At 43.4% G+C, this 25,323-nt stretch overlaps 1 protein-coding gene across 1 annotated transcript; it reads left to right on the top strand.

The window, feature by feature from the left end:
- Window positions 1–1,278: 1,278 nt before the first annotated feature.
- Window positions 1,279–24,534, top strand: C7H1orf198 (chromosome 7 C1orf198 homolog). Its single transcript, XM_055810639.1, has 4 exons — window positions 1,279–1,771; window positions 10,231–10,281; window positions 19,593–20,144; window positions 22,061–24,534. The coding sequence occupies exons 1-4, from the start codon at window positions 1,424–1,426 to the stop codon at window positions 22,115–22,117; spliced, it is 1,008 nt and encodes a 335-aa protein (XP_055666614.1). The 5' UTR covers window positions 1,279–1,423; the 3' UTR covers window positions 22,118–24,534.
- Window positions 24,535–25,323: the final 789 nt, after the last annotated feature.

Here is a 25,323-nt window from a genome sequence, read left to right as displayed (position 1 = left end):
TATGAGGCACAGAATAGCAATTAACGGAGAACTCAACATCTGAAAGTACCCAAAATGTTCTTACTGAATACAATTTCATCCCAAGTATTTTGTAACTCCCCCAAATACTGAGTTCCAAGTTTGAGTAATACAGGTTGCAAATGTTATTAGTGGAAAAGGCATATAGAAACCCTTGCATATGCCAGGAAAGAGATTCTTAGTCAAGAATTTTTTAAAGATGTTAGACAGCACTGATGGGCTGTCCTCTGCAGTAGTGGTGTGTTGGGGAGTTCCAGTGGACAACTCTGGCCACCCATGGTCCCTAAAGGTGACTTCAGACAGCACCAAGCATGGAGAAGGGCCAGTAGAATGAGCAGGATGCTGGAGCGAAGGTCTCTGGGATCTCCCTGTAAGTACATTAGTCAGAAAAATAGAAGAGTAAAGGTTAAACAGAGCCCTACTCGACACAAGCTGCTCATAATACTGGCAACTATTTCAGAAAGCTGGAGCAGTTCGGCAGGGAAACATTCTTTGAAGATGTTGGTGCTGTGCTACAATTACTCTTCACCAACTACTTTCTGACACCCCACCCCACCCCCCTTCTCCCAATTCATGGAACACTGGGAAGAAAGCATTCTTACTCTTGCCAAAAAACCTAGTTATTTCAGCCTGTGGGAAATCTGTTTTACCAACATAACTAATGCGCTACTGCGTGGACTTGTTACGCTTGGGCTGCAACTTTTTTATTTTACCAAAATAATCCAGAGGCTTTGGGCCGATGTGCTGCTGAGCCCCAGCTGGATGAGCTAGCCCAGCCCAGGCACGGTGGGAGCTGCTGGACCGTCCGTCGCATCCAGGAACAAGTAAGGACTTAAAGACTTATTTAGAGCTGGGAAAGGCAGGTCCTTGGCTCCGGCGCCGGCGTGCCAGCCGAGGCAAGGCGTTTCGCGGTGCTCCCGGCCGTGGGAACGCTGCTGCCCGCCGCCCGCGGAGCGAGGGGAAGGGCCGCGGGGGCCTGGGGGGCGGCCGTGGCCGCAGCCTGCGGTTCGGCCCGGGCTCGGCACGCAGGGGGGCTGGCGCCCACCCGGTCAGCCCCACGCTACCGACGGTACGGGCACCGAGGCGAGCTCGGGAGGTGGCCTCCCTCCCTGGCTGCCTCCCCCGCCGGCTGCGAGGCGCGGGGAGAACACACCCCCCCCCCCCCCCAGAGGGCCGGCGCCGCGGGGGAGGGCAGCGGGGGCTGCCGCGGGGCGTGCGGGAGGCGGGGGTGTGCGGGCGGCCTTTATAGGGAGCGAGGGGAGGCGGCGTTTGCAGGAGGGAAGCGGAGCAGGGAAGGGAGGAGGGGGCCGGAGGAGGCGGTTCCCGTTCCCGTTCCCATTCCCGTTCCCGCCGTGCGAGCGCGCCCGGCTCCGTGCTGTGCGGGGCTGGCGGCGGCGGGGTGGCCATGGCCTCCATGGCGGCGGCGATCGCCGCCTCCCGCACGGCGGTGATGAACGGCAACCGGCCGCTCGACGAGCGGGAGCGCAAGCGGTTCAGCTACTTCTCCTCGCTGAGCCCCATGGCGCGCAAGATCATGGCGGAGAAGGAGCGGATCCGCGAGCGCTACGGGCCCGAGTGGGAGCGGCTGCCGCCCCGCCAGCAGGACGAGATCATCGACAAGTGCCTGGTGGAGCCGCACGTCCAGGCCCGCTACGCCGCGCACCGCGGGGCCGCCCGGCCCGCCGCGCCGCCCGCCTCCTACCCCAGCCTGCGCCTCAACACGGGCCAGAAGGTGGTGCGCTTCGGCGACGAGGTACCGGCGGGCACGGGGGCGCCGCCGGGGCCGCCCCTCCCGCCTGGGCGCCCGGGCGGGGGCGGGGGGGCGCCGCCTGGGGGGGGGGGGGGGGCCGCGCTGGGGGCGGGGGGCGCTGCCCGGCGCCGCAACCTTGTCCCGGCTTCGCGGCGGCTGGCGCTCGCCTGTGGCGGGGGGGGCGGTTCTCGCCGGCTGGCGATAAGGCTGACATGTGTGTCCCCCCCGCCCCCACGGCGTTGCCGCTGCCCGCCGGGGGCCGGGTCAGGCCGTAGGGGCGGGGGGCACCGAGCCGGGGCTCGGCCGGCCGAGCAGGGGTGACTCCGGAGGGGGCCGGTACCAGCTTCCCCCGAGCGCCCGGCACGGCCCCGGCCGGCTCTGGCAATAGCCCCGCGCTGAAAACCGGCTCTAGGGAGTGTTTACACGGAGTTCAATCTCTTCCTTTTTGTTTCTAATTTTAGACGCAGTTAAAAATACGACATTGAAGGCATTCCAGCTCCTGACATTTTTGACACCTTAAAAAAAAAAAAAAAGAAAAGTAGCCTGTTCCATGTCACATGCCAGTAACAACAAGGGTGTGGAAAGATAGACGGCAAAAACTATGAAGTTTGAAGCTTCTGAGAGCCGTCTATCTAATGGTGAAGCGTGGCAGCCCTTCTAGAAACCCATAGGTGTTGGGGTGCCTGGCCCGGAGCAGTGGGTTGTGTTACCGAGTGTGATCCCTTGGAGAGAAAAATCTGACTGTGCTTGCAAAGACCTGACGGTGCCCTCCAGATACCGTCTCACTTACTCAACACATGAGATTTCCTTTGTTTTGTTTTCTTTTATGTCCTGTTATGATCACAGAGCCGATCTCTTTCACTGTGTTCAGCTAATGTCTTGAAGTGACCTATTGTTAATTTACGTGGCTTCTACCAGGAAAAAATTATTCTGCTTCTGTATGTGGTTCTGTAGTCGCCAACTGCATTTAAAGAGAACAGCGCTGCTTTTAACCTCCTCACCGGTGTCTCTCACAATGGGATTTGTAAGATGTGTTTGAAGCACGTAGATACTTGGTATGGTGGTTCCTGACCAGCTTTGTGCTGGAAGGCTGCTGTCCCATTTCACCTGCCGGGGAAGGCACGCACACGTCTGATCTGGAGTTAGAGAACATACAGTCAAGCTCAGTTTTGTTTAATCCACGATACCAGAAAATTCTTGTTAAATATTTGCTAGTAGTACACTGTAACTCCTAGTGAAGAAGAGGTGTAGAAGGACACAAGACAGCAAATTTGTTCGTGCAAGTAGTCTTTGAAAGGAAACCCAAACCTGAAGTTAGTTGTGAAAGGATTTAGGTTAACGACTGTGGAAAGTATGTTCAGCTTTCCCAGTCTCAGACAGCTCTGCCATGCTTTCTGCTTTGAATTATGTGGTTCTGGAAGGAAGGCAAGCATGTTGTAGGTTGTTGTGCTGCACTGTATGGAAATAATAATTTTGCTGCTTGACAAAACAGCTAGAAAGTCTGTCTGAAATTTGGCAAGTTGTTTTCTTTCCCCTCTTCCCCCAAAATACAGCTATAGTACAAATAATGTTGTTGTTAGCATTTGTGTAGCCATTAACTAGAGAAAGCATGGCTCATCAAAATACTTGATGCAAAGTGTTTAATTTTGGAAGCATCTGCCTCAGCTGACTTCCTCCTTGACTTCCAAGCTGAAGTTAGTATAAATCGTATTTCTGAAGAAAAGAGATTCCACTCATTTTGGCATCCTCCATTTCCATTTTAGTTCTTCCAACTGCACTACTGAGCCTTGGAGCCGTTCCTGGCTCCTCATCTGATAGCTTCCTCTCCCCCTGCTCCCTTGCTGGCATTCGACCTGATTCTTGGACATTTGCCCTGGCTCACTAATTGTTCCTCCTTGTCCTGCTGCTACAGAGCCGCTGCGGCCGGTCTCTTGCCATGTCAGTTCAACTTTCCAGCTTGCAAAATGCTTTGCCTGCAGAGCTTTTATCATCTGGCTGTCTTCTGCTCTGACAGCTTACTGGGCTGTACCACTGCTGCCTTTGTAAGGCGCAACGGCTGCGCATCCCGTGGTCACCCAGCGCTCTCAGGGCAATTAGATTGGTCCTGTCTGCTGGCCCTGTCTCCTGGTGTACGGTGTCCAGAGGCAAGGAAACAGGAGAGTAGGCTGCATACCTCAGAATCACTTGTTGATGTTGCAGCGCTTTCAGTGTGAGTGTGTCAGTCTGATGATGCTCTTGCTGACACCTGCTCCAAAAGCTTCATGTTTCCAGACAGAGCTCATCTTCCCTGTTAACTGATGTTGAAATCTGTAGTGATCGATCCGTGCTTGCTTAAGCGTGGAAAGTTGATCTCTTTCACCTTGTGTTCTTTGAAGGACTTGGGAGAAAGCAAAACAAGGATGATGAATGCTGAAGATAACTGATTTACTTATCCAGGACTCTCACCATTTCAGTCCCACTTTCATGCCTGTGACCACTTTTATAAGGTGGTCTTGTATCTCTGGTTCCCTCTTTCTCACCCCTCCTCTTTCCCATTTATCTTTTCTAACACCAAACTCGTCTCCTGAACTTGTAGCCCAGGACTGTAAGTTCGCAAACTATAAGCATCTCTTACAGTTTCAAAACACCTTTCAGTATGTTGGCTGTGTGGGAAGGCTGTGATAGAAAATAGATGTGCAGTAACAGGACCGTGGCATCCTGTAGCCATGATCCAGTCATTTTGTAGTGCTAGAGCACTGCGGCACCATGTGTGACTCTTAGCACACGCCTAGAGTCAGCTGAGTGTCACTGCTCCTTCCCTTCCATTGTCCTGTCCTCACCTGCGGCATTGCTAGTCTCGGAGATAACAACTGCAGCCGTACATGCACTGTACGTGCAGTTCCTAAAGAGGTACCAGGACACCAGAGCTGCTTTTTTTCATCTCCCATCTTGCTGTCAAAGAAGTGGAGGTATTTTAAAAAGTCTCAAAAAGCTTCGTGAAAGAAGTAGAAGTACAGGAATTGGACTCCCTGATCCCCAAACAGCATTTCTCTCTCAAGCACAGACACTGGGTTGGGCACCCAGTTCGCTTGGCATCTACTTGCATGCACCATGCTGTCATGGTGAGGATGCACACAGGTGCTGACGCCAGCTATTACCTGTCCACCGTTGGCCTCATGGTGTCAAGTCAGGACTTTGTAGTCAAAACAGACCCCAGAATGCAGCAGCACAATAACCCTGATGGGGTTGCAAGTCTTGGTATTTTCCAACCCTTCCTCCTAGTGAAACCCAACATCTCTTCCCACTTTATTTTCTGGTTTTGAGTTGTGTGGTCTAGGTCGTGTGTGTATTTTTCATCTCTTCCAGGCTAATAGGGTCATTTAACACCCCTAAGAAAGCAGTTTTGTCCTGCCTGCTGAAGACTGATGCCCTGTCATTGCACATGGGCCCAGCACCACCAGACTATTCGTTGCTTCACCATAATTTTCTGTGTCTAAGACAGCCTAGGCCTTCTGGCTGAAGGCTTTTGGAGGCTGCAGCCTTCAAGCAGAGCCTCATCTTTCCCCACAAACCTCCAATTGCTGGCGTTTCTCCATTTATGTCTAATGCTCTTAGTAGTAGAAAATAAGGTTAACTGAGCAGAGGAAAATCTGGAAGTGGACGCCGGGGTTGGATATAAATGTAATATAAATGGGCTATTTTTGAAAGACGCCGTAAATTATGAGCCATCATGAGGGGAATAGGTGGAAAACCAGCAGTGCGTGAGAGGAGGCTGTCACTGTTTGACCGCTGTTGTAGCCAGCTTGTGTTAAGCATCTGATTTGATGTTGTTTGACACCACTGGATGCTCCTTGTTTAGTTCCATGAAAGACAGTTTAGATACTCAGTTTGCAACAACTTCTCACTCTTCTCTTTTAATACTGTCCCTCTTTATCCACAGGTGTGTGGCATACATACGGATTTCAGATCTGATTTTTATTTTTTTTTAAAGGGATACTGAGTTTTTGAGCAGTACTCAGCAGCTCAAAGAATTGGACTTGAAATAACTAAACTTTTCATTGGAGAAAATGCTATGTGCTTTAGGAAGCAGTAAACATTTTACGTGGTTTCAAGGCAGGTAAGAGAGTGCAGTTAGCTTCATTCCTCATCTTTTAACAGCTGTCGTGGTTTAACCCCAGCTGGCAACTAAGTACCACGCAGCTGCTTGCTTACCCCCACCCCTGGTAAGGGGAAAAAAGGTGAAACCCATGGCCTGAGATAAGAATGGTTTAATAATTAAAATATAACAATAATGATAGTTTTAATGAAAAGGGAGACAACAAAAAGAGAGAGATAAATCCTAAGACAGACAAAGGTGCACGATACAGTTGTTCTCCACCTGATGACCAATGCCCAGCCGGTCCCTGAGCAGCAGTTGGCATCTCCTGGCTGACTGTTTCCCCCAGTTTATATACTGAGCATGATGTTCTATGGTACGGAATATTCCTTTGGATAGTTTGGGTCAGCTGTCCTGGCTGTGTCCCCTCCTGGCTTCTTGTGCATTTTCCTGGTTGGCAGAACATGGGAAACTGAAAAGTCCTTGGCTTAGAGTAAGCACTGCTTAACACACTGATGTTGTATTTGTTGCTATCAACATTAATCTCATACTAAATCCAAAACCACAGCACTGTACCAGCTACTAGGAAGAAAATTAATTCTGTTCCTGCCGAAACCAGGACAACAGAGAAGCTTGACTTACGTATCTGGAGGCAGATACAGTATTTGTTTTGCTTAGCCTTAAGAACTTTGGTACCAAGCCAAAGGATCGACCCTTTTATCTCCTACTTAAAAATGCTTTAATGCAGCAAATATTCAATATGGCAATAACTTTTATGTTAGGCCTGTTATAGATTTGTGCTTTTTAAAAATCAAAAAATGCAGGGCAGTTTTTGAGAGCAGTTAAACCCCAATAACCGGCAAGTCCTGTTCTGGTAACACTTCTCAGACACATTTGTTTGTGGGTTCCTGACTGCCTAGTTACTGTCAGCTGCTCTGAGCAATGCTCATGTCAGATACGCTGATACATCTCTACCAGCGTCTTCCATTTTGAAAATCATATGCAGTTTTGCAACAAGCTGCCTACGTATAGCAAACACAGTGTAATTATTTTTTATATATTCTGCAGCTGGTTGTTAAGTCAATTGTATGACTGTATTTTTGCCTCTCTTTCTCTCTTTCCTTTTTTTAGCTATGAAATATGTTGCACGAGGCCCCATTTCTTACAAATAGGTTCTTTAATGCTGGTGAACAAAAGTTTATTTATTTGCCGCCTTTCTGGAAGAAGCCTTTTGTGTGTGCTGAAAACAAAAGCTGATCAGATATGGATCTCTTCTAATCTTTGTTGATGATAAATAGGCTTGAAGCCTTTCTGCCTAGAATTTCCACTCATAATTTACTTTTGTGAATATTGAAACAGTTGATGCTTTTGCTCCCATTTTCTTCAGGCATGTGAGAACTTGTTTATTCTACAGAAGGCAAAGTTATTTCTCAGATTTTGTTGGCAAGAAACATGAATTGGGCACATCAGACAGGAAACTATTGAACTGGGGTGTTCTGCTTCTCACTTGGTCCTCTGCATGTCCTCTGTGTGAGGGCACGAAAGGCGGGGACCACAGACTTCCCCGACAATGGACAGAACCTGGTAACTGTCTCTTTCATCCTGGCTTCAGGTACACTTCAAATAACGACAGACAGCAGCTCCTTGAAGTTTTGCATCCTGAAACCATGTCTCACCCTGTTTTATCCTGTGCTAGATCCTGTGGAAGATCTCTCAAATGTGGGTTTACAGCTCCTCAGACCTGCTGGCTCTGAGGTGTGCTGTGCAGCCTGAGATGCAGAGACCCATCTTTTTAAGAAGAAAAAAATATGGCCCTTTTCTTTCAGGGAGCCTGAAGGAAAAACCTGTGCCTGCCTAACAAGTGTCTACTACTTCCATCTTTTGAAATAATCTATGAAAGTCTTAGATTTTTGTCTCTGACGAGAACTTGTTAACAGCCGGTACCAAAATACTTTTAATTCATTTCAGGAGCTTTTTGTCTGCCTCAGCTGGAGGTTGAGGTGCCAGTAAGTGCGGTGGGGGTTGAGAAGACATCAGATTCTATCAAGTGGGAAGCTGACTTGCTCTGTCCTGTAGGGAATGATGTATCCTGGTGCTCGCCAACCTCATACCTTCACTTTGCCTTCCCTTTGCTGCTGTGCCATCTCTCTGCGGGCAGCCTTTGGTCAGCAGGGCTTGTCTGCAGCGGTGGTGTTGTCACTGAGCTGAGGATGTGCAGGGAGCGCTGGGTGAAGAGGTGTCCCTCTGAGTGGCCTCAAATACAGGAAAATAAAGAACTGGCTGTCTCGGATCTGGATGAGGATAGTCTTGGCTGGCTCCCAGGTTTAAAACTGGTCCGCGGCTCATCTGAATGTCCTGCAAACAGCAAGAAGTCAGAGCTGCCTTTAAACTCTTTCGGTAAAACCCATGGACAGCTATGCCTATGTGCCTGGAGCTTTAAGGTGCTGTGATGGCATGTAGGAGCATTACACTGTTTGCCGGACTTCGTTTCTGCTCTTTACTGCCGTGGTTGATGTTGACTACCGATTTGTCCAGACCCCATGCAGACACAAGGGTTACGGTCCTGCTTTGTGTGTGAGTCAATCCAGTGGCTGGGCTCTCCTTTCTCTGTTCCTTCCCGAACCGTCACGCCTGCTTCAGAAATGAAGTGCCAGCCTCACCAGTTTCAGAGGCAAAGGATATGGTCCTGAAATAATTTTGAAATATTTTGGTGCTCGCCTGCTGCGAGGCATCCCACCTAAGTGGTGTGGTGTCCCCATTTGGTCAGCAGCACTCCACGGTGCAAATACCAGTAGGATTTAGAACAGATCCTAAAAAGCAGACTTGTACTCCCTTTGTTTCTCTTAAATATTAATAAATATGAGTATCCATCTCCTGGAATGAGAGAACCTGGTATTACACATATTTTAGGCAAAAAATTCCTGTACCAAACTTCCTTTTTGGCCAGAATGTGTGGTCGGGCAGAGCTCAGGCATTTCCTTTTAGATGGTCTCAATCAGCCTAGTTCTTTTAAGAGCATGGGATCACCCTCATGCATACCACAAATACTTTGCTACTAGAAACCTTGTGTTTCACAGATGAGTAATAATTGGCAAATGACAAGCTTTTGTGTTTAGAAGATGGTTTGAGATGCTTCTAACTGTGATTTCATAGCCCTTGGCCAACAAAATCTGCCTAGGGTGAAATAAGAGATGGTGGGTCAGGAGAATGCTATCAGATGTCTGAGAATTGTATTTCTGTAAAGGCAGAGGTCAGAAATAGGAGGAAAGGGGCAGTCATGGTAAGATGGGGGGTTCCTGTGTTAGCTTAAATTGTGGTCTAGTTCTGTTACTCTATGATTCTGTTCTCTGAACAGCAGGAGTGTCAAACAAGCACTCCAGGTCTTGTCCTGTCTTCTCCTTCCCGGTGCATGGTTATTCCCGGCCCTTCTCCTTCCTGTTCAACTCCGGTTCCCCCCCGCCCCCCCCCCCCGATGTACTGGGGTGTGCTCAGGATGGAGGGTGCAACTCATTACCTCTACCAGCATGAACATCCAGCGTGTAAATGAATCTCATTCACAACTTGGAATAGAAGTGTGATTATTTTGTTGCAAGTCTCGAAAAAATGTGAACAACATTTATTTATTTATTTTCGACACCCCACCCCACCCACCCCTTTTTTTTTTTTTTTTTTATGTGGGTCACGTGTATTTCTGGAGGACTTGCCACGTACAAAGAGATAATTTAAATTTCTCAAATTGGGATCTTTTTCGGAAAAATAGCTCCTTACAAGAAGCTTTTTCAGACTGGGATTTTACTCTGGACGTTGTGTGGTTCTTTCAACAGAACTGAATACTCATTTCAGACCGATCGTCATTGAAGTGGCGTAATGACGTGCCTTGTCAGGGCTGGATCCAGCTGTGGCTTGGCTCGATGGACACACAGCTGTTTTGCTGCCACGTGACTGCTGGCTTGCACGTGTGCTCCTTGGTCTGCAGAGGGGAGGAACTGGGACTTTGTTTCCTCAAGGCCCCTGCTCCTCTGGTTACTACCCCTGTGTGTTGCTAGTGGCTAGTGAAGAAAACGCCTAGTAGAAAACTGGAAATAACAATACATTTTAAAGCTATCTGTAGAGAAACCATTTAAAGAGGCTTAGACCGGGTTAAACCTTCATATATTTTGTAAGTTAAATTGGTATACTAATTTATAATCTTCACCTCAGAGAACTTGCCTTCAGTCAGTCTTAAAATGTAATCGGTGCCATCTCGAAGTAGCGCTCTCACTTTGTAGTAAGTTCTGTGATAGTGGTTTTGTGCTTCCAGTACTGCAATGTAATGTCATCTGTATGCTGCTCCTACGCAGGTAAAGCTGCTTTTCTGATTTTTAGTCATTCTTGAATTTTATTTCAGGACATAACTTGGCAAGATGAACACTCGGCTCCATTCTCCTGGGAAACGAAGGTAAATATGCAGCAATTTTATTTTTAATGTTGGTTTGTCATTTTATGCTGTCCTTGTGCATTTATATTGTCTTCATTTTGAGACTTGATAGACTAATGTCACCTTTATGCTATGAGAACCGTGTAAAGTGATCGTCCTGCAAATGAAATGGGACTGGTGTGCTTCACTTTACAACAGAAACACAAAATGTACTTTGCCAACTGATGTTCTGGCTTCAAGTGTAGGTGTAAAACCGATTAATTACCAATTATTTGATTTTTTTCATTGTAAACTTTTTGAACAGTTTCCCATGTTTACCAAGACCGGTGTCTCAGGTATTTTATAAACACAACTGCATTTCATTGAAGTCAGGACTAAAGTAACTAGGAAATGGGGTGAGAAAGGTATACATATCTAATAACTTCATCAGATTCCTTCTTAAAGCTTGTCTTACGCTTCATCTTTTTGTTATGTACTAGAACGTAGTGAGACTTGTTAACATATGGGGCTATGCCAGAAGCATTGTGTTACTTTGATACTTCCTCTCCAAAAAGCAGCTCCTTCAGAAAATAAGGTGCTTTTCTGTGGTGGGCTGGTTTAGGGTTGATTTTTTTATTTTTCTTTTTTCCTCATTTTACCTCTGATATTTTGTTAAAGCATTATTTACAACATACAGCCTAACATACAGCCCGAGTTCTCCATCTTTCTGAACCTGCAGTTGAGGAAATACAGTTGTGCCATATCTGTGGTTGGAAATCAAGTTTAATTCTTCTCGTGAATGACAATCTGGGAGCAAAACCACAGCTCGCTGCCTTTCTCAGCTGGGTATGGTGGACGCGTTCATTTGATCACACATTTCAGACTTCGTATTTTGTGGCTTTATCTGCCAGAGAAAGCTGCTTCTCCCCTGTTTCTTCCATTTTTGCCCTTGAACTATGTAGATAATCTTGTATGAGCTTATGAATATAATCTTAGCCTAATGCAGAGTAATCATTTGGAAATGCCAGTGAATATTAAATTAATCCAGTTGACCCAGGGCTTGTCAGCCTTCCCAGCTCAAGGTCACTGCCTGTAGCTAGCATCCCATCTGTGCTTTGCAGATGCTGATTAACCTATAACTTGATGTGACTCCTGGGTCCCTGCAGCCTATGGTGCTGCAGTTTAAGAGGAACCATTGCCACTCTTCACTTGCATTGAAACTCCCTTATAAGCCGTGGTGGTTTGGGAGCCGGTGGAGGATTTCCTGCAGTGGAAGCCTGGTAGCTCAGGCAAGCCCTCCTGTCCTTCAGAAGCCTCAGAAGAAGCAGCTGAGGAGGCTTTTACCATGGGTGTACTTGGGTGAAGCTGTCAAGAAAAGTGAAGTAGTGAGAACAGTTTGGACCTCACTGACAGGGGAAATAAATCACAGCGTTGGAGACATCGGCATTGCCTCTCCCCTGCTTTTTGGTGCAAACCCTAAAACTCAGTTTTGGGAACGTGGCAGCTGTAATTGCATTTCTAAACTCAGTCTTGACAGGATTTTGAGAGTTCTGAATAGCTGAACTTCCTGGAGACAGTACTTTGCGTAACACGCTGGCTAGTGATCCACGATGAGATGAATGGATTTTCTCTTTAATTGACAGTTGTCTTTTCTTTTAAATGCTTGTATGTCTAGTGAAGTGTTTTTCAACCCAGACTGTGGTTTACCCCTTGCTGATTAAGATGGTTTTTACTATCCTGGTGTCTTAAAATGAGGGACCGAAATGGATAGATGCTATAGTTTCATGCATTTCTGTAATGAATGGAGGGTTGCAGAATGATATGGGGGACACTTATTGTGACTGCTGAAGAAAAGTAAGGTGGGAAGGAGGTTGCTTTAGAAATAATTGCCTCAGCTAATCAATTTCCCTCTTTTCCCCCTGTCCTTCCTTGCTGACCAGAGATAAAAGTGGTGCCTTTGTCACCTGTAGGGTGAAGTGTTGCATGACCTTTTACTTTAGCAAAACACTAGAGAATCCATTTTTCCCAGCTTTATGGGGTGTGGGTTGGGTGGTTAGTGTGGGTTCTTCCTTCTGGTTTTTCCCCAGTGCCTCATACTGTGTCAGTCTTGAAAGCAAATCCTTCAGCTGCTGAGTCTTCCATTTCTAAAGGTGGAGATGTTTCTTCATGCTTACTCTTTTAATCTCTTCCCTAACCAGTACTTTAATTAAATGATGCTGAAAGGCAGTTTCTCCATGAGGTACTGGCTGAGGAAAAAGTATCCTTGCCCAATCTGTCCAGCGTGGGGAAATGGTGAAGAAACCCGAATGAGCTGTTTAATAAGGGTTCCCACTGTTAGTTCAGGCTGTCAGGCTCCTTCTATTCCATCAGCTCAGCCCCATGATGGGTTATTCTTTCTGTAATATTTTCCCTGATCTCCCTTTAACGCAGAGGGTCTTGTTTGGTTTGGGTTTTTTGCATGTTATTTCTGCGATGACAAAATTGCTTCATTCTTTGCAGCTTTGCATGAACATGCTCTGGCTTACCCAAGGAAGGGAGCGTGGTGTTCGCTTTCTGCTTTTGCAAAGAAGAAAGTAGAGATGTAAATCAGTGAAACCAATAGGCTTTTTTCTTTTTTTTTTTTTTTAACATTGAGACTAAGAAAAATAGAGCAGCAGAATCCGTATTTTTGTTGATTATCTGTAACTAACTTCAGGAGAACTGAGAGGGTAGCGAGAAGAGGTGAGGGCATGTTTTCTGCAAGTTGGAGCCTCTCTCAGCTGTTACAGTGATGCCAGTGGTGATTCCAGTTGATCAGTTATGAACAAAATTTTCTGATGGTAGCTATTGCAGTAGATCCCCTAATTCCATGGCTGACAAACTCACCCGGAGAACAGTGTGCTAAATTCCTGTTGTTTTGGGCAGAACATTGCTGAAGGGCTTGATCGCTTCTGCCAAAAGTAAACTTTCCGTGTTCTTTTTTTAAACACAAATGTGAGATGTGGCCTAAGGCATTTGTAGCTCAGCGAACACTTGCAGAGTGCCTCCACCATTTTTAGCTGTTTTATGTGTTATTTAAAGTTCTTGTCTTTCCTCTTTATTTTTAAACCCTCAAACCAGGCAAACAAAGCAGAAGTACAATGTAAACTGCTGAGTTAGTTGTTAGATAGCATTAAGAATACTAATATTTTTAGTAGGAAACTGTAGCCCTTCTGAGAAGGAAAACTACTTGGGAAGCAAGGAGTTCTGGTGGCACTGCAAATAAGCTGACATTTTAAAATTAGAGATTGAATTGGAGGGAGTGATTTGGTTCATGGGTGGAGCCCTCATGAACATAACATGTCTCGAAATGTGGCCTACAGTTTCAACTGGAGCTAAAGCCAGGTTTATGAATTTAGGGCATTCTATTTATGGCTTCAGGTTTAACTGAGATGAAAGCCGACGTTTTGGCTGAGTTTAGCCTTTGAGGTTTCTTGGTTTGTTTGAAGTAAAAATTCAGCGAAACTCAGCACGGACTCCAAGATATAAATGGAAAACAAAAATCATGGCTGGGTTTGGAAACGAAATTTCTCTGCAACTCTTCCTGAACTCAGAACTTTCTGGTTTTGTTGTCGTTTTTTCCTTTTCTTTTTTAAAAAATTAATTTAGTAGTGGGCAGAAAATACAATTTCGGTCTGCCACCTCAGCTAACATGTTGAATGCACAGAGCAGCATGGGGATAAGTTGGAATCTATTTTTAATTCATGCTGTTAACTAAAGTAAGTTTTATTCCAAATGCTTAAGATTGACACATGCACATCTAAAAATGTGTTCTGTTACAGGTAGAATAGTTGCAAAGGTAGCTTTAGAGAGTCCTTTTTGTACTTTTTTCTTTTTAACTTCTGACTTTTTCCTCCTTCAGTTCTCTTCTGCTTTCAACAGGCCCGCAGATATTTGTTGAAAAGAGAGGCTACCAGGTGTGTTTACAAACAAACTTTAAAAAAAAAAAGCAAAAAGAGAAAGTGTCAGGTTCAGTCCCTTCAATAATCTGGTTGCTGCCTCCCTGCCGAAATTCCCTACTTATATTGCTACAGAAGTGATCTAATCCCAGCAACAATTTAGAAAGAAAACAATTGTTGCACTTATTAAAAAATGTGCTTTGCAAACTATTTCCTTTATCTAAAACTAAAAGACAGTCTTCAGTTATCCTTCTTTATACAAGTCCTAGTTGATGTTGTGGTTTTTTGGTTTGGTTTGGGTTTTTTTTTTTTTAAATAGGAAGAAAGTGGCAGGAAAGAATTTCTTTTCCCCTTCTTCCTTAGCAGCCTGTTATTAGATTATTTTTTTGTTTTTGTTGCAAACTATGTGAAAGAAAGAAGAGTGATGCCTGAGGTGCTCGGTCATCCTTTCCCTTTTTGACTAGGCTACAGATGTTTAAAAAAAACATGGTGCTGTAAGACTACTGGTGATTATTAGTTCTTGAGCAAAAAAACCCAAACCTGTAGTAACAGTAGCTGTGTTCAAGGTTTATTTTAATCCGCATGGGCAGGTATTCTCAGCTAAGCATTCTGTTACCTGCATCAATCTTTAGGCAGTTGGGTTTGAGAGTAAACCCATGCACATGCCAGATTCTGTCAGTATGATTCTGCTCAGGCTAACAGTGGCAGATGAGAGTGCTGTTCATGTCACTGAAGAGTAGATTGTGACATTTCTTTCAAAGCTCCACACTATGCATCTCTGGGGTCGTTTGTCCTTATGGACTAAAATTACTTAGATTGGGTTTGAGTGCTTTGCTCTGTTTTTGCCCTTGCAATTGGTCTCTGCTGACCTAAGGATGTCTAAATAACTCTGAAAAGACCCTGAAAACACCCATGGTGTGCACAAAGCAAAAACTGCACCTACTTTGGGTCCCATATTTACTTTGGTTTTGTCCATTCAGGAAAGCAAAGTCATCTTTTAAGTCGTTTTAAACTGGGCTTTCTTACCTCTGCATATATCAGGCTATGCTTAAAACAAGTTGCTTTTGACAGTGTTTCTGCAGTTACAGTCCCAACAACTTAGATTTTTCAGGCTGCCAAGCAAAACAATTTATTTTGGCTGTGTTTGCTTGACTGCTTAGTAAAATACTATACATTCCTGATGAGTGCATAAGATGCTTAAGGGAAAAAAAAAAAGCTCCTGGGTTCTTTTTGATCATCTTGTTTTTAATACAGACTTATGAACTGAGACCTGATTTTATACAGTGTTATTATATCATAATTTTCTTAGGGTGTAGTGCCTCTCTTCTAGAATACATTGTTTCCCATGAGTATATACAGCCACTGTTACGATTTGGTGGATTATCCCTGCCTTGAGACTGAAATTAGGTCTAAGTTTTTTAATCCAATAATATTCCTAAACACCTTAATACGGTCTTTTTAAGGAAAGATGGACACACAACTTCCGAACCCCTGCAATTTTTAATATTACTTATATTTATTATTAGACAGAGAAAGAAGACCCAAGACCTAGGCATCCTTTATTTTAACCCTTGCAGTGGTTTGGGATCAGAGGGATAAGACTGAAAAGAACACAGACTTCTGGGTTTGCTCTGCCTCAGAATACTGCTTTGTGCGTGCTTTCATATGCACTTTTTCTCCCCCTCTCTCAATGTGTTGAGAATGACTTACTTTTGCCATGTCTTGAAAATACTACAGCTCTTGCTAGCTTTTATTCGAACTCTGATAACTTTTAGAAATTGCAGTTAGGACTGTACTAGCCTGTCTGTAAACTCTCGAGACTTTCTGGGCTGAACAGTTCCCAGAAATACAATTTGGACAAATGGTAGGAAAAAGAAAGTGGTTTTATTGTATTGCTTAGATGGGGAATTAAAAGTACAGAAACTGCAGCTCATTCAAAGTCATACAAAATCTGTGAAAGCAGCTGGGGACTGGAACCCTATCTCTAGAATCCCGAACTGTGCCTAAATGACAAGTCACTTTGGACCATCAAGTTTTTTTTGGGGTAACTCTCTTTTAAATGTCACTTCCTTCCCCCTCCTGCTGACCCAATCAATTTCCAATTTGCAATCTGATATAAGAACCTGAGAGCAGAACACTAATTAAACTCCCATTTCTAGTGTCTAGTGACTCATTAGAACGTACAGTACTAATCGTGACTTAGACGTCAGCATGGGTCGTTTCACACATAGGTCTTCTCCATCTCTACGTGAAATTATCTCCCTACTTACATTGCTGTTCTGTTGGGATTTTTTGGGGGGGAAGGAGGGCGCTTATAATATTTTATTGCCAGTTTTGTGACTTGAAGGATATTGCATATTAATAATTTTCTTTCATCAGCTACATTTCTTAGGGGTTCAGATGTCTTAAGTAACCTTGCAAGTCCAATAGAAGCATTATATATTTCAAGGAAAATAACTTTTGACTGGTCCACAGAAGTTCTCAGCTTCTTGAGCTAAATGCTAGAAGCAGAATTATTCATCTGACCTCTCAGGGCTGTATTTACATCATGCTGAGATGCAGTGCTTTCAGAACCTGTCAGGGTAGCCTTGTTGTTTTCACCCTCCTTGGAGGAGAAAGCAAATTCCCGAAGAAGTATTTTCATTCAGATTATTATGTGTCAGGTCATGAACTGTTTGATCTCCGGAGCATACTGTGACACAAATATGCAGTCTTAAGTGTTGGGTGGGCCTTTCTTCTGAAATGGAAAGGTACATACCACAGTCTCTGCTCTGAAAGGACAAAGAGGGCACCCTCTCCAGAACGTGAGTTGGAAGGGTACAGCTGCCTGAAGCTGTGCTGCAGTGCCACTCTCTTCTCTACACTAAAGCAGGCTGCCGCTTCAAAACCAGACCTCTGAGCTGGTATTTGGACCTGTACGAAACAACATAACACATGACCGCAGGGAGAGGCTTTTGCTCCACAGCATGAGAACCTTTCCAGGAGGCCTGGCTTGGTGTTGTCTCTCTTGCTGCCATTGAAAGGCCAAGCTATCTTGTTGGTTTTCCTTTTTCTCATTTCGGTTGTAGCAGACCCCTGCTTCCCCTCTGTCAGTGTTTCTCCTGGATTTTATTTCCAATGCTGTTCTGGTAGATCAGGGACTGTGGTGGCCCCTCTGGGCACTGACATTCCCTCTCTCTGGAGCTGGGGGGTGAAGGAATCATTTTACTGGAACTGACTGTTGTGGTGGCCGTTGGCTACTGTCATCTCTAGTATGAGCCCCAGGACAGGCTACTTAGCAGAAGGAAGATTGCCGAAGGATAGAGAGTAGCACCGTTTTAATTCCTACATGGTAAGTACTTACGTCTAACAAGATGGAATTTTGTTTGGTTTCGGGGTTGGTTTTTTTTCTCCCCCTTGGATATTGGGGAAGTGCAGGTCTATTTTTTATTGTGTTGTGGGTTTTTTAAGCTGGGATTTTATAGGTTCTGAAGTCTTAAAGCATCATCTTAACTTCAGGGTGGTAAATCTCTCTTCAGTAGTATTGCCAAATGAGCTTAGGGAAATAAATCCCTGTATTTGAATATAGGGAATGACAGTCACTGTAAATAATCCTCAACACCATTGCATTCATGGTTTGTTTATGCAGAATTTATCTAAGGAAAAATCTCCTGCTGTTAACTTTATATCATGAGATTTGGTTGTTTTTTTTAAGTAATAAAAATTAATAAAATAAAATTATAAATAAAATTAATAAAATAAAAAATTATTAAAAAGTAATAAAAAAAATTGGAGCACTAAGGTTTTTCCTCTTTAGCTTTTTGCAGGCAAGGAGGGGTGTTGACCTGTTTGGTAAGAGTTGTGTGTGTCCTTGCACTCACCTTATTCTAGCTGAGCTATAATTACTTACAGATTGTTTATGCTCTGCATCTTTTGATAACACAGTATATTCTTAATGAAAACATGGAACTTGGTGCTTCCTTGCCTGTAACCTTGAAAAAATATCTAATGTATCTAATTCTTTAGAAAGGTCAGATAGTAGTCCATGAATCAAATATTATGTAGTCAGCTGCTGACTGTTTATTAAAAAAAAAAAAAAAGTTTTATAAATAATCAATCAGTCGCTGAGTTAACATTTGCACTTTGATGAGAAGTTTCTGAATATTAAATACTAGGCGTGTAACACCTGCTAGATAGAGAGTTCCTTTAAACTTAACATGCACAATAATGTAGGACTTGAGATCAAACACTTCTAGTGAAAATGATATGCAACTAAGACTTGTTTTAGACTCAGGCCCTTAGACGCTGTTGTGGTTTTATTCAGGAAAGGCCAGGTAATGAAGTGGAATGGGGAAAACATCGCAAATCTGTAATGAACTTCAGAAGTATCTATTAACTGCTTATAGAAGAAGTTTGTGTTTGAAATGTCCTCTGAATTTTTTGAGAACCAGACAGATCCGTAATGACAACAGCATAGCTCTAACAGTAAATGTGATTTTTTTTTTTTTTTTTTTCATCGTTTGTTTAATTTTACAAACAAAAGTCTAGACGTTAGGTTGTTCTTTTCTGGCGCTGGCTATGATGCTGTGCTCCTGAATACAGTAACGCTTAAGTGTTCTGCAGAGTGAAATAAAGTTTAACATCTATTAGCCTAAAGAGTGTCCAGCTAGTTGACAACCAAGATTACTGAAGTGGTGGTAAGTAAAATGAACATTTTGAAGTACTGTTCACTTTTGGGTGGCTTTGGCAAGATCTGTGTGTCATGCTTTAACTGTGGTCGCTTGCTTCCTTGACCCAGTGTTACCTTTCCGAAATGAGTACAGCTATCTGCAGTGCAAGTAAAAACAAAAGGCAGCTCTGGAATAAGTGAAGAACTGGTCTTGCTGGAGTTGTTTCCCTTCCTTCAGAAGGGCATTAGAATTATAAAAAACGCTTATCTATGCATACCCATTACATCTAATCCTTTATCTTGGAAGTAGATGGAATTGTAACATGCTGCCAACTATTTCAAAGACTATAATGGAAGATTGCCTTTTAAAATACACTGTAAAGCTTTTTTGCTTTATATTTTCTTGTAAAACATCTATGGCTTTCAAAATGCATCCACAACTGTTCTATTTAGCGCCACTATTCTAATGTTTTAGTGCTGTGCATGCTGTGCACTGCTATCTTGGATGGCACTGAGTAACTTCAATACAATTTGCTTTCTCTGACTCCTCTGCAGCAGGTCTAGGACTCTTACATTTGTTTGCAGTTCAGACTTTTAAAAATTATTATTTTTATGTAGCTACAAAGATGGATATTTATGGAGAAAATAAGTTAGCTTTGCTGTGATATGTAATGTCTGGGAGTTGCCTGGCCATGGGCAAAGGTGTTCTCTATATGCATCAAGACCAGAAGTTCAAAACTGCGTCTTTGAAGGGCTTTGAAATACTGTTTTTCTTTAACCCTGAACAGAGTCAGATGGAGTTCAGCGTTGCATCTCTGTCCTTACAAGAACAAGGTGGTGCCCAGTTGCAAAACGAACAGAGGCAGCCTGTGAAAGCAGCACCTGGTGTCCAAGTCCCTAAATCTTCTCAGGCCAATAAGACGCCTGGCTCTGATGGGTTGATAGCATCCAGAAAGGAAGAGGAGTCCTCCTTCTGGAAGATAAATGCAGAGCGCTCAAAGTTTGAAGGAGACAAGTCTGAGTTCCAGTCCCTGACCCCCAGCCAGATCAAGTCCATGGAGAAAGGAGAGAAACCGCTTCCTTCTTTTTACAGACAAGAGGTGGCTCCGAAAGAGGTGGCAAAAGCTGAGAAGCCCAGCATACCTAAACCAGAGAAGTCTGTTGCCCCCAGCCTACCTTCTGTATCTTTTGAATGGGAGAAACCTCAACCCGCTCAACTCCCTGCTAGTTCTCTAGATGACTTCTTTCTTCCTGACCCACCACAGGACCTGGCATCTTCTAGGACAAACAAGGAAGATACTGATGGTACTATACTTACAGATACACAAATGCCTGGACAGGTAAGGACTGCTATAACTACTGTCCTTAGATTTTAAAACTGTATAGCACATTAAAATCTGACCAGATCTCTCTGGAAGATTAGGGACTCCATAAAGCATTAAGCTGTAGCTAAGTTTGCTGGCTTTTATCCTGCGAATTTTAAGAAGTCTATTTAACCAACATGTTAACTGCTACTGTTTGTTTCAGTCAGATATTTTTTCATGTAGTAAAGTGCATAGGATAAAGGTGTCATTTAAATATAATCCCAGAAATGCTGACGTGGCATCCAGTGGCCAAATGACAGCAAGCTACCAATCAGTTTGGGATAAAGAGCTTGCTATATCAAGTGAAAGAGGGTTGGTGTGTGGTTTTTTTTTCTTGAACGAGCAAAACACTTAGTAGAAAAAAGTGTTTTAACTTTAAAAGTCGATAAACTGAAGTCTGGGATTGGTACCCACAATACATGGTGAATGGCGAACTAGTTTCTCAGCTGTTTTAAGTGGTAGCCCAACAGCCACTTCCCAGTGTTTTGTCCCAGGCAGCTGGGCTGCTTTCAAACGTGTTTTCTCTTAAAGTCCAAAATGGAAATGGAATGAGCTTCCAGAATTAGCCTTCTTAATGTTTTTTTTTTTAATAAAAAAACCCAAACAACCCCACAACAAAAAATGACCTTAAGCGGCTCAAATAGCCAATTGAAGCTATTTAAAAAGCAGATGGTGATCTGTGAGAAAAGAAAGGGAACAACAGGGTATGACATGGTGAGGGAAAGAAAAGGATGAGATCTGAAGCCTGAAAATTGTGAAGTAGAGGAGTGGCTCTTCAAAGAGAGCTGTGCAGTTCTGTTTGGAATCTGTAGCGTCAGTCTGGCATAAGCTTGACATATTACTGTAGACCTTCAGCATGTTGCATAGCTTTTTCTCTACCATATTTTCCTGATAATGGCTGTTTAAATTCCAAAGAAGGTGATGTAGGGTCAGAAAGATGCGGGATGAGGTAAATACTTGCAAGAGAAGTAAGTGGCAGTGCTTGGGAGAGAACAATACTTAAGCCACTTCAGTATTTGGAGTGCTATATTTAGGTGTTTTTTTTTTCTGAAGCTAAGAGATAATGCTTCTTGAGCTGTTGTGCTACAAATTGTGACCACGGTAGTCCTTTAATTTTACTTAAATGGCTTTATCATATTTTCCCTACAAATTAATGGTTTGTTACAGTTTTAATTCCTTTGTGAATGTTCTCTAGCAACTGAAATAGTTTGAAAAGCCTAATTTTTCTCTCTGTGGAGAAACAATCCTCCCACGTCAAAATGTCAGTAGAGTAGTGGAGAAGATAGTATGATAGAGTTTTCTCTGTTTTCTGGTTTATCTTCCCTGTTTTGGAGAAGAGTGCCATGCTGTAGTAAGATAATCCAGACACTTGGCTGTGTCCCTTGAATAGTCTTCCTGAACACGAAAATCGCCTTAGATGTCATGGCTAGAAGTGCAGCACTGCAGGGATGAGCACGTTCTTGATAGCCTAGTGAAAACTTGTCAGCAACGTTTACACTGTGTAGTTTTCTGGAAACAACTGGCTGTCACTGCGACAGACATTCCATTGAATTAGTGATGCTTATATTCTGTGTTTGTTTCATTCTCTGCAATTCCCACTCTGGTCTAAAAATTGATCTTTATGAATTTGTCCATGGGGAAACAAAATGACATTTTGCCTGCAGACCGCTGTGATAATTTTGGGTTTATCCAGAATTGCCTTTTTCATCATTGTGAGTATTCTTCCGTGTCCAGCGTTTTCTGGTGTAAGTTCTAGGTATCCTAGAGCAAGGTGAAGAACTTGAAATATTGGCAGACATTTCAAACTTTCTTTTGTGAATAGGCAGTCAAGTACTGAGTTTTGTAATACCATAATTAACAACCACATCTTGTTTCTCTTTTCTTCCTTGCAGACTAGTACAAGCAATGTTATCTTGAAGACTGGCTTTGATTTTCTAGACAACTGGTAAAAGATACTTCAAAATAGATCAAACCAATTTTGGGGAAGGAGTTGAATATCTTTCTCCTTGTATGTTAATTTACTAGCATTTGTGTCTTTTTCTAGAAGTAACTTTCAAACTCTTAAATGTTGCCTTTGTATAAACTTTTTGTAATACCATATATGTTTTTTTGTTTTTTAAACAGTGATAGAAGTGTGTTTTCATTTGGATATTTTTTAATATCTGTTAAAATTTTTAGTAGCTACTGTATTGAGAGGTTGGGAGAAGCTACCATACACATGTTAAAGAAAAAGAAATGAGAGTCTCCATATCCTAGAAATGGAACCTACAGGACCAGATTGCTGTTTTCATTTGAAACCTTGTTAGTACGGCTTGTTAAGAAATAGCATTGCAGATGCAGTGGTTCCAAATAAGCAAATAATTCTGAACTTCAGATAACTGGCAAAAGCAGTATGAAAAATAAGCATACAGAGGAATTGCATTGATTTCTAGACTTCTTTTAGTTTGAAAGTAACTTTTGTACCACTTATGTGAAAATGCTTTTCTTTTGAAGAGGGCAAAGGCATTGCCAAAATGATGGATCCAAAGAAGCACCGTGTTTGTACCGTACAAATCTGCTAAAATAACGTAAGAGTGTTAGAAAAATGACCTGGGGAAATGACAGGTGTTTCTGGTCTTTGGCTTAAAGACTTGGGGATGGGTGGAGGGGAATGGGACAACACCTAATAAACAGGAGAAACTGTTTTCAGGGAACACAAGCCTAACGATTTCACTGCCTCCTTACTAGAGCATAACTTCGTAATAGTAGTGCTGGAAGAAGTGCAGCACTGAGAATTGCTGGAGTGTAGATTACCTTTGTGTCAGGAAACCCCTATGTTTATAGGAGGTCATAGCGGTATAAGGCTTCTTGGTTTTTAAGCAGCTTATTGTCTCAAGGACTCATCAACTTTGGTGCTTTTTCCTCCTCGCGGGTGCATCCTCTTCAGCGTTCAACATCTGGGTTACGTTTGTTCCCAAGGTGCAGCAAGGCACCTCAAGGTGGCCCTCAGCAGACTTGCCTCCAGTTCTGCTTTCAAAATGATCTTTGTTTGGTGTTTAAAATGTAGAGAACAAGACTAGCTGTTGTTTGAATCTGTCGTTTCTGAAATGCAGCATGATTTACACACTGACTCTCACTGTGTTTACCTCACCTCGAAGCCTTAATTCCCCCTACGCACAGCCAGCGACTGGTCTGCTCCAATGCCAAAGGTTTGACCTTTCCCCTTTACCTCAGCAATAGTCCCGTAGCATTTGTTTGGGGTAGAAGGCAAAACAGGGTCTCAGATGGGTCCCAGCCAAGGCTATAAGAAAGTCACCATCTCCTAGACCATAATTGTGCTAGGCTTCTCATGGATTAGCGCTCGAGATTCGGTTCAGTGCCAGGGGCAGTTAGATGTGCAGAATTGGATGCTGCAGGATTTTCTTCTGCCTGTTACAGGAAAAGCTCAAGATGTCCTGGAAGAATCCTTGCCTCTAACTGGTGTGCTGCTTGCTCTGAGCAAGCAGGGGATGCTGACAGAGCAGTAGAACTTACTTGCTTATCGAGGAAAACGCTGTAAGCTACCCCTCTCCCCTCCAAATAAAAACTAGAACCACCAAGCCCCAAACCTCTAGTTTTTCTAGTGTTTTCTTAAAAGGTTTCTTAGCTAAAGAGGAAGATTGCCACAGAGTATTAAGTCATTGTGTAGCCTTATTTGTAGACTTCTGAAAGCTTCTTTCCATGCTTCCTAAGATGTACAAACTCCTGTAATTAGTGGACATTGTCTCTCTGCATTCAGCAGTTCAAAAAATACTTGCTGTTTCTGCCAGCCCGGACTTTACTGCTGGCTTTTTCTTAGCTGACCTTTTTTAGCATTTGCTACAAGCATCCAGCATTAATATCACTTAGAACAACTTTAGCCCAAATTCTTTAGGTGTATAATTAGCGTGGACTCGCACCTTCTCGCCAAAGCTGACAAATGTGAACCCTGGGGTCTACAGTTACTAGTGCAACTAATTTTCTGTATGTTCAGCTCCTGAAAAGTTATAAATCCAATGTGAAGATGTGGATTCTAATCTTACTTTGATATGGGGACAGCTGAAAACGAAGTATCCTACTGTTGAGGAGTGTTATTTTAAACCTCTGCTAAATACCTTAAAGCTTCTTAGGGAAGAACCTGGGCTGCCTGCCTCTTCCATTGGCTAACTCGACCCTAATACACATTGGGACCAGCTGGTAGAACATGCTGCAGAACTTTTTACTTATCCTGGTAGGTTTTTCCTGTGCTTTGACAAGAGTTGATGCTCCTTCTTTCTTTAATATGTTTTTATTAAACATTCTTACAAAAAAATTGTACTTGGTCACATTTTATATTAACAATGTTTTAATAAAGTCACTTTAAATAGAACATTCAAGGCTTTTGTGCTGCTTTGTGAATTGTCCTTTCTATTCTGCTTTCCTCAGTGCCGTTGGAGTTGTTTGGGGCATCTTGAATCTGCCTGAGAGGCAGCCAAGAGTGATCTGGTTTAGAATGTAGAAACTGAATTTTTCAAATCAGAAAAAAAAAAATCAATACAGTGCAGCTGTTTTTCAAGCTTTTGAGTGAGGCCGTTTGGGGAGGTATCTTTGCTTTATCACTATATGTGACAGCTGGGGACAAGATGAAATTTGGGACTTCTTATAAAGGCTGAAATCTATTTTCACTTCACTGTAGCAGACTTAAACACAATACACGCTGCCCCTGCCCCCCATCTTCAGGTGATCCAAAGCAGTATCAGGATCAATGCTGCAGAGGCAATTTGAAAACCATTATGTCATGGTTTAGCCCCAGCTGGCAACTAGGCACCATGCAGCTGCTTGCTCGCTCCCCCTGAGCAGGATGGAGGGGAGAACCAGAAGGGTAAAAGTGCAAAAACTCATGGGTTGAGATAAAGACATTTTAATAGGTAAAGCAAAAGCCACACAGACAATCAAAGCAAAATAAGGAATTCATTCACTGCTTCCCATCGACAGGCTCACTGTACAGTGCAAATCGGAACTGGCAATGACAAACTTCCAGGCAGTTTTCCTGCCGGTTGATGGTTAAGTATGGGTCTTAAAAGCACATCACAAAAACGAAGATGCTAGCAGAGGCCGCTGGGTCGTCTCTCATTCTGCCTTCTGTCTTATGCAGCAAGTTCTCAAAGCATGAAATAAT

The sequence above is a fragment of the Falco peregrinus genome, chromosome 7 (assembly GCF_023634155.1).
Source record: "Falco peregrinus isolate bFalPer1 chromosome 7, bFalPer1.pri, whole genome shotgun sequence".
Classification (NCBI taxonomy): Eukaryota; Metazoa; Chordata; class Aves; order Falconiformes; family Falconidae; genus Falco; species Falco peregrinus.
The sequence above is the reverse complement of the archived record's forward strand: the minus strand, read 5'-3'. Positions and strand labels throughout refer to the sequence as shown.

What these genes read in the sequence shown, in the direction of transcription:
- C7H1orf198 (XM_055810639.1), top strand. Translation starts at nt 1,424, where the DNA reads ATGGCCTCCATGGCGGCGGCGATCGCCGCCTCCCGCACGGCGGTGATG. An exon ending in CATTCTCCTGGGAAACGAAG is followed by an intron (nt 10,282 to 19,592) that starts GTAAATATGCAG and finishes AACCCTGAACAG; the next exon opens with AGTCAGATGGAGTTCAGCGT. An exon ending in ATACACAAATGCCTGGACAG is followed by an intron (nt 20,145 to 22,060) that starts GTAAGGACTGCT and finishes TCTTCCTTGCAG; the next exon opens with ACTAGTACAAGCAATGTTAT.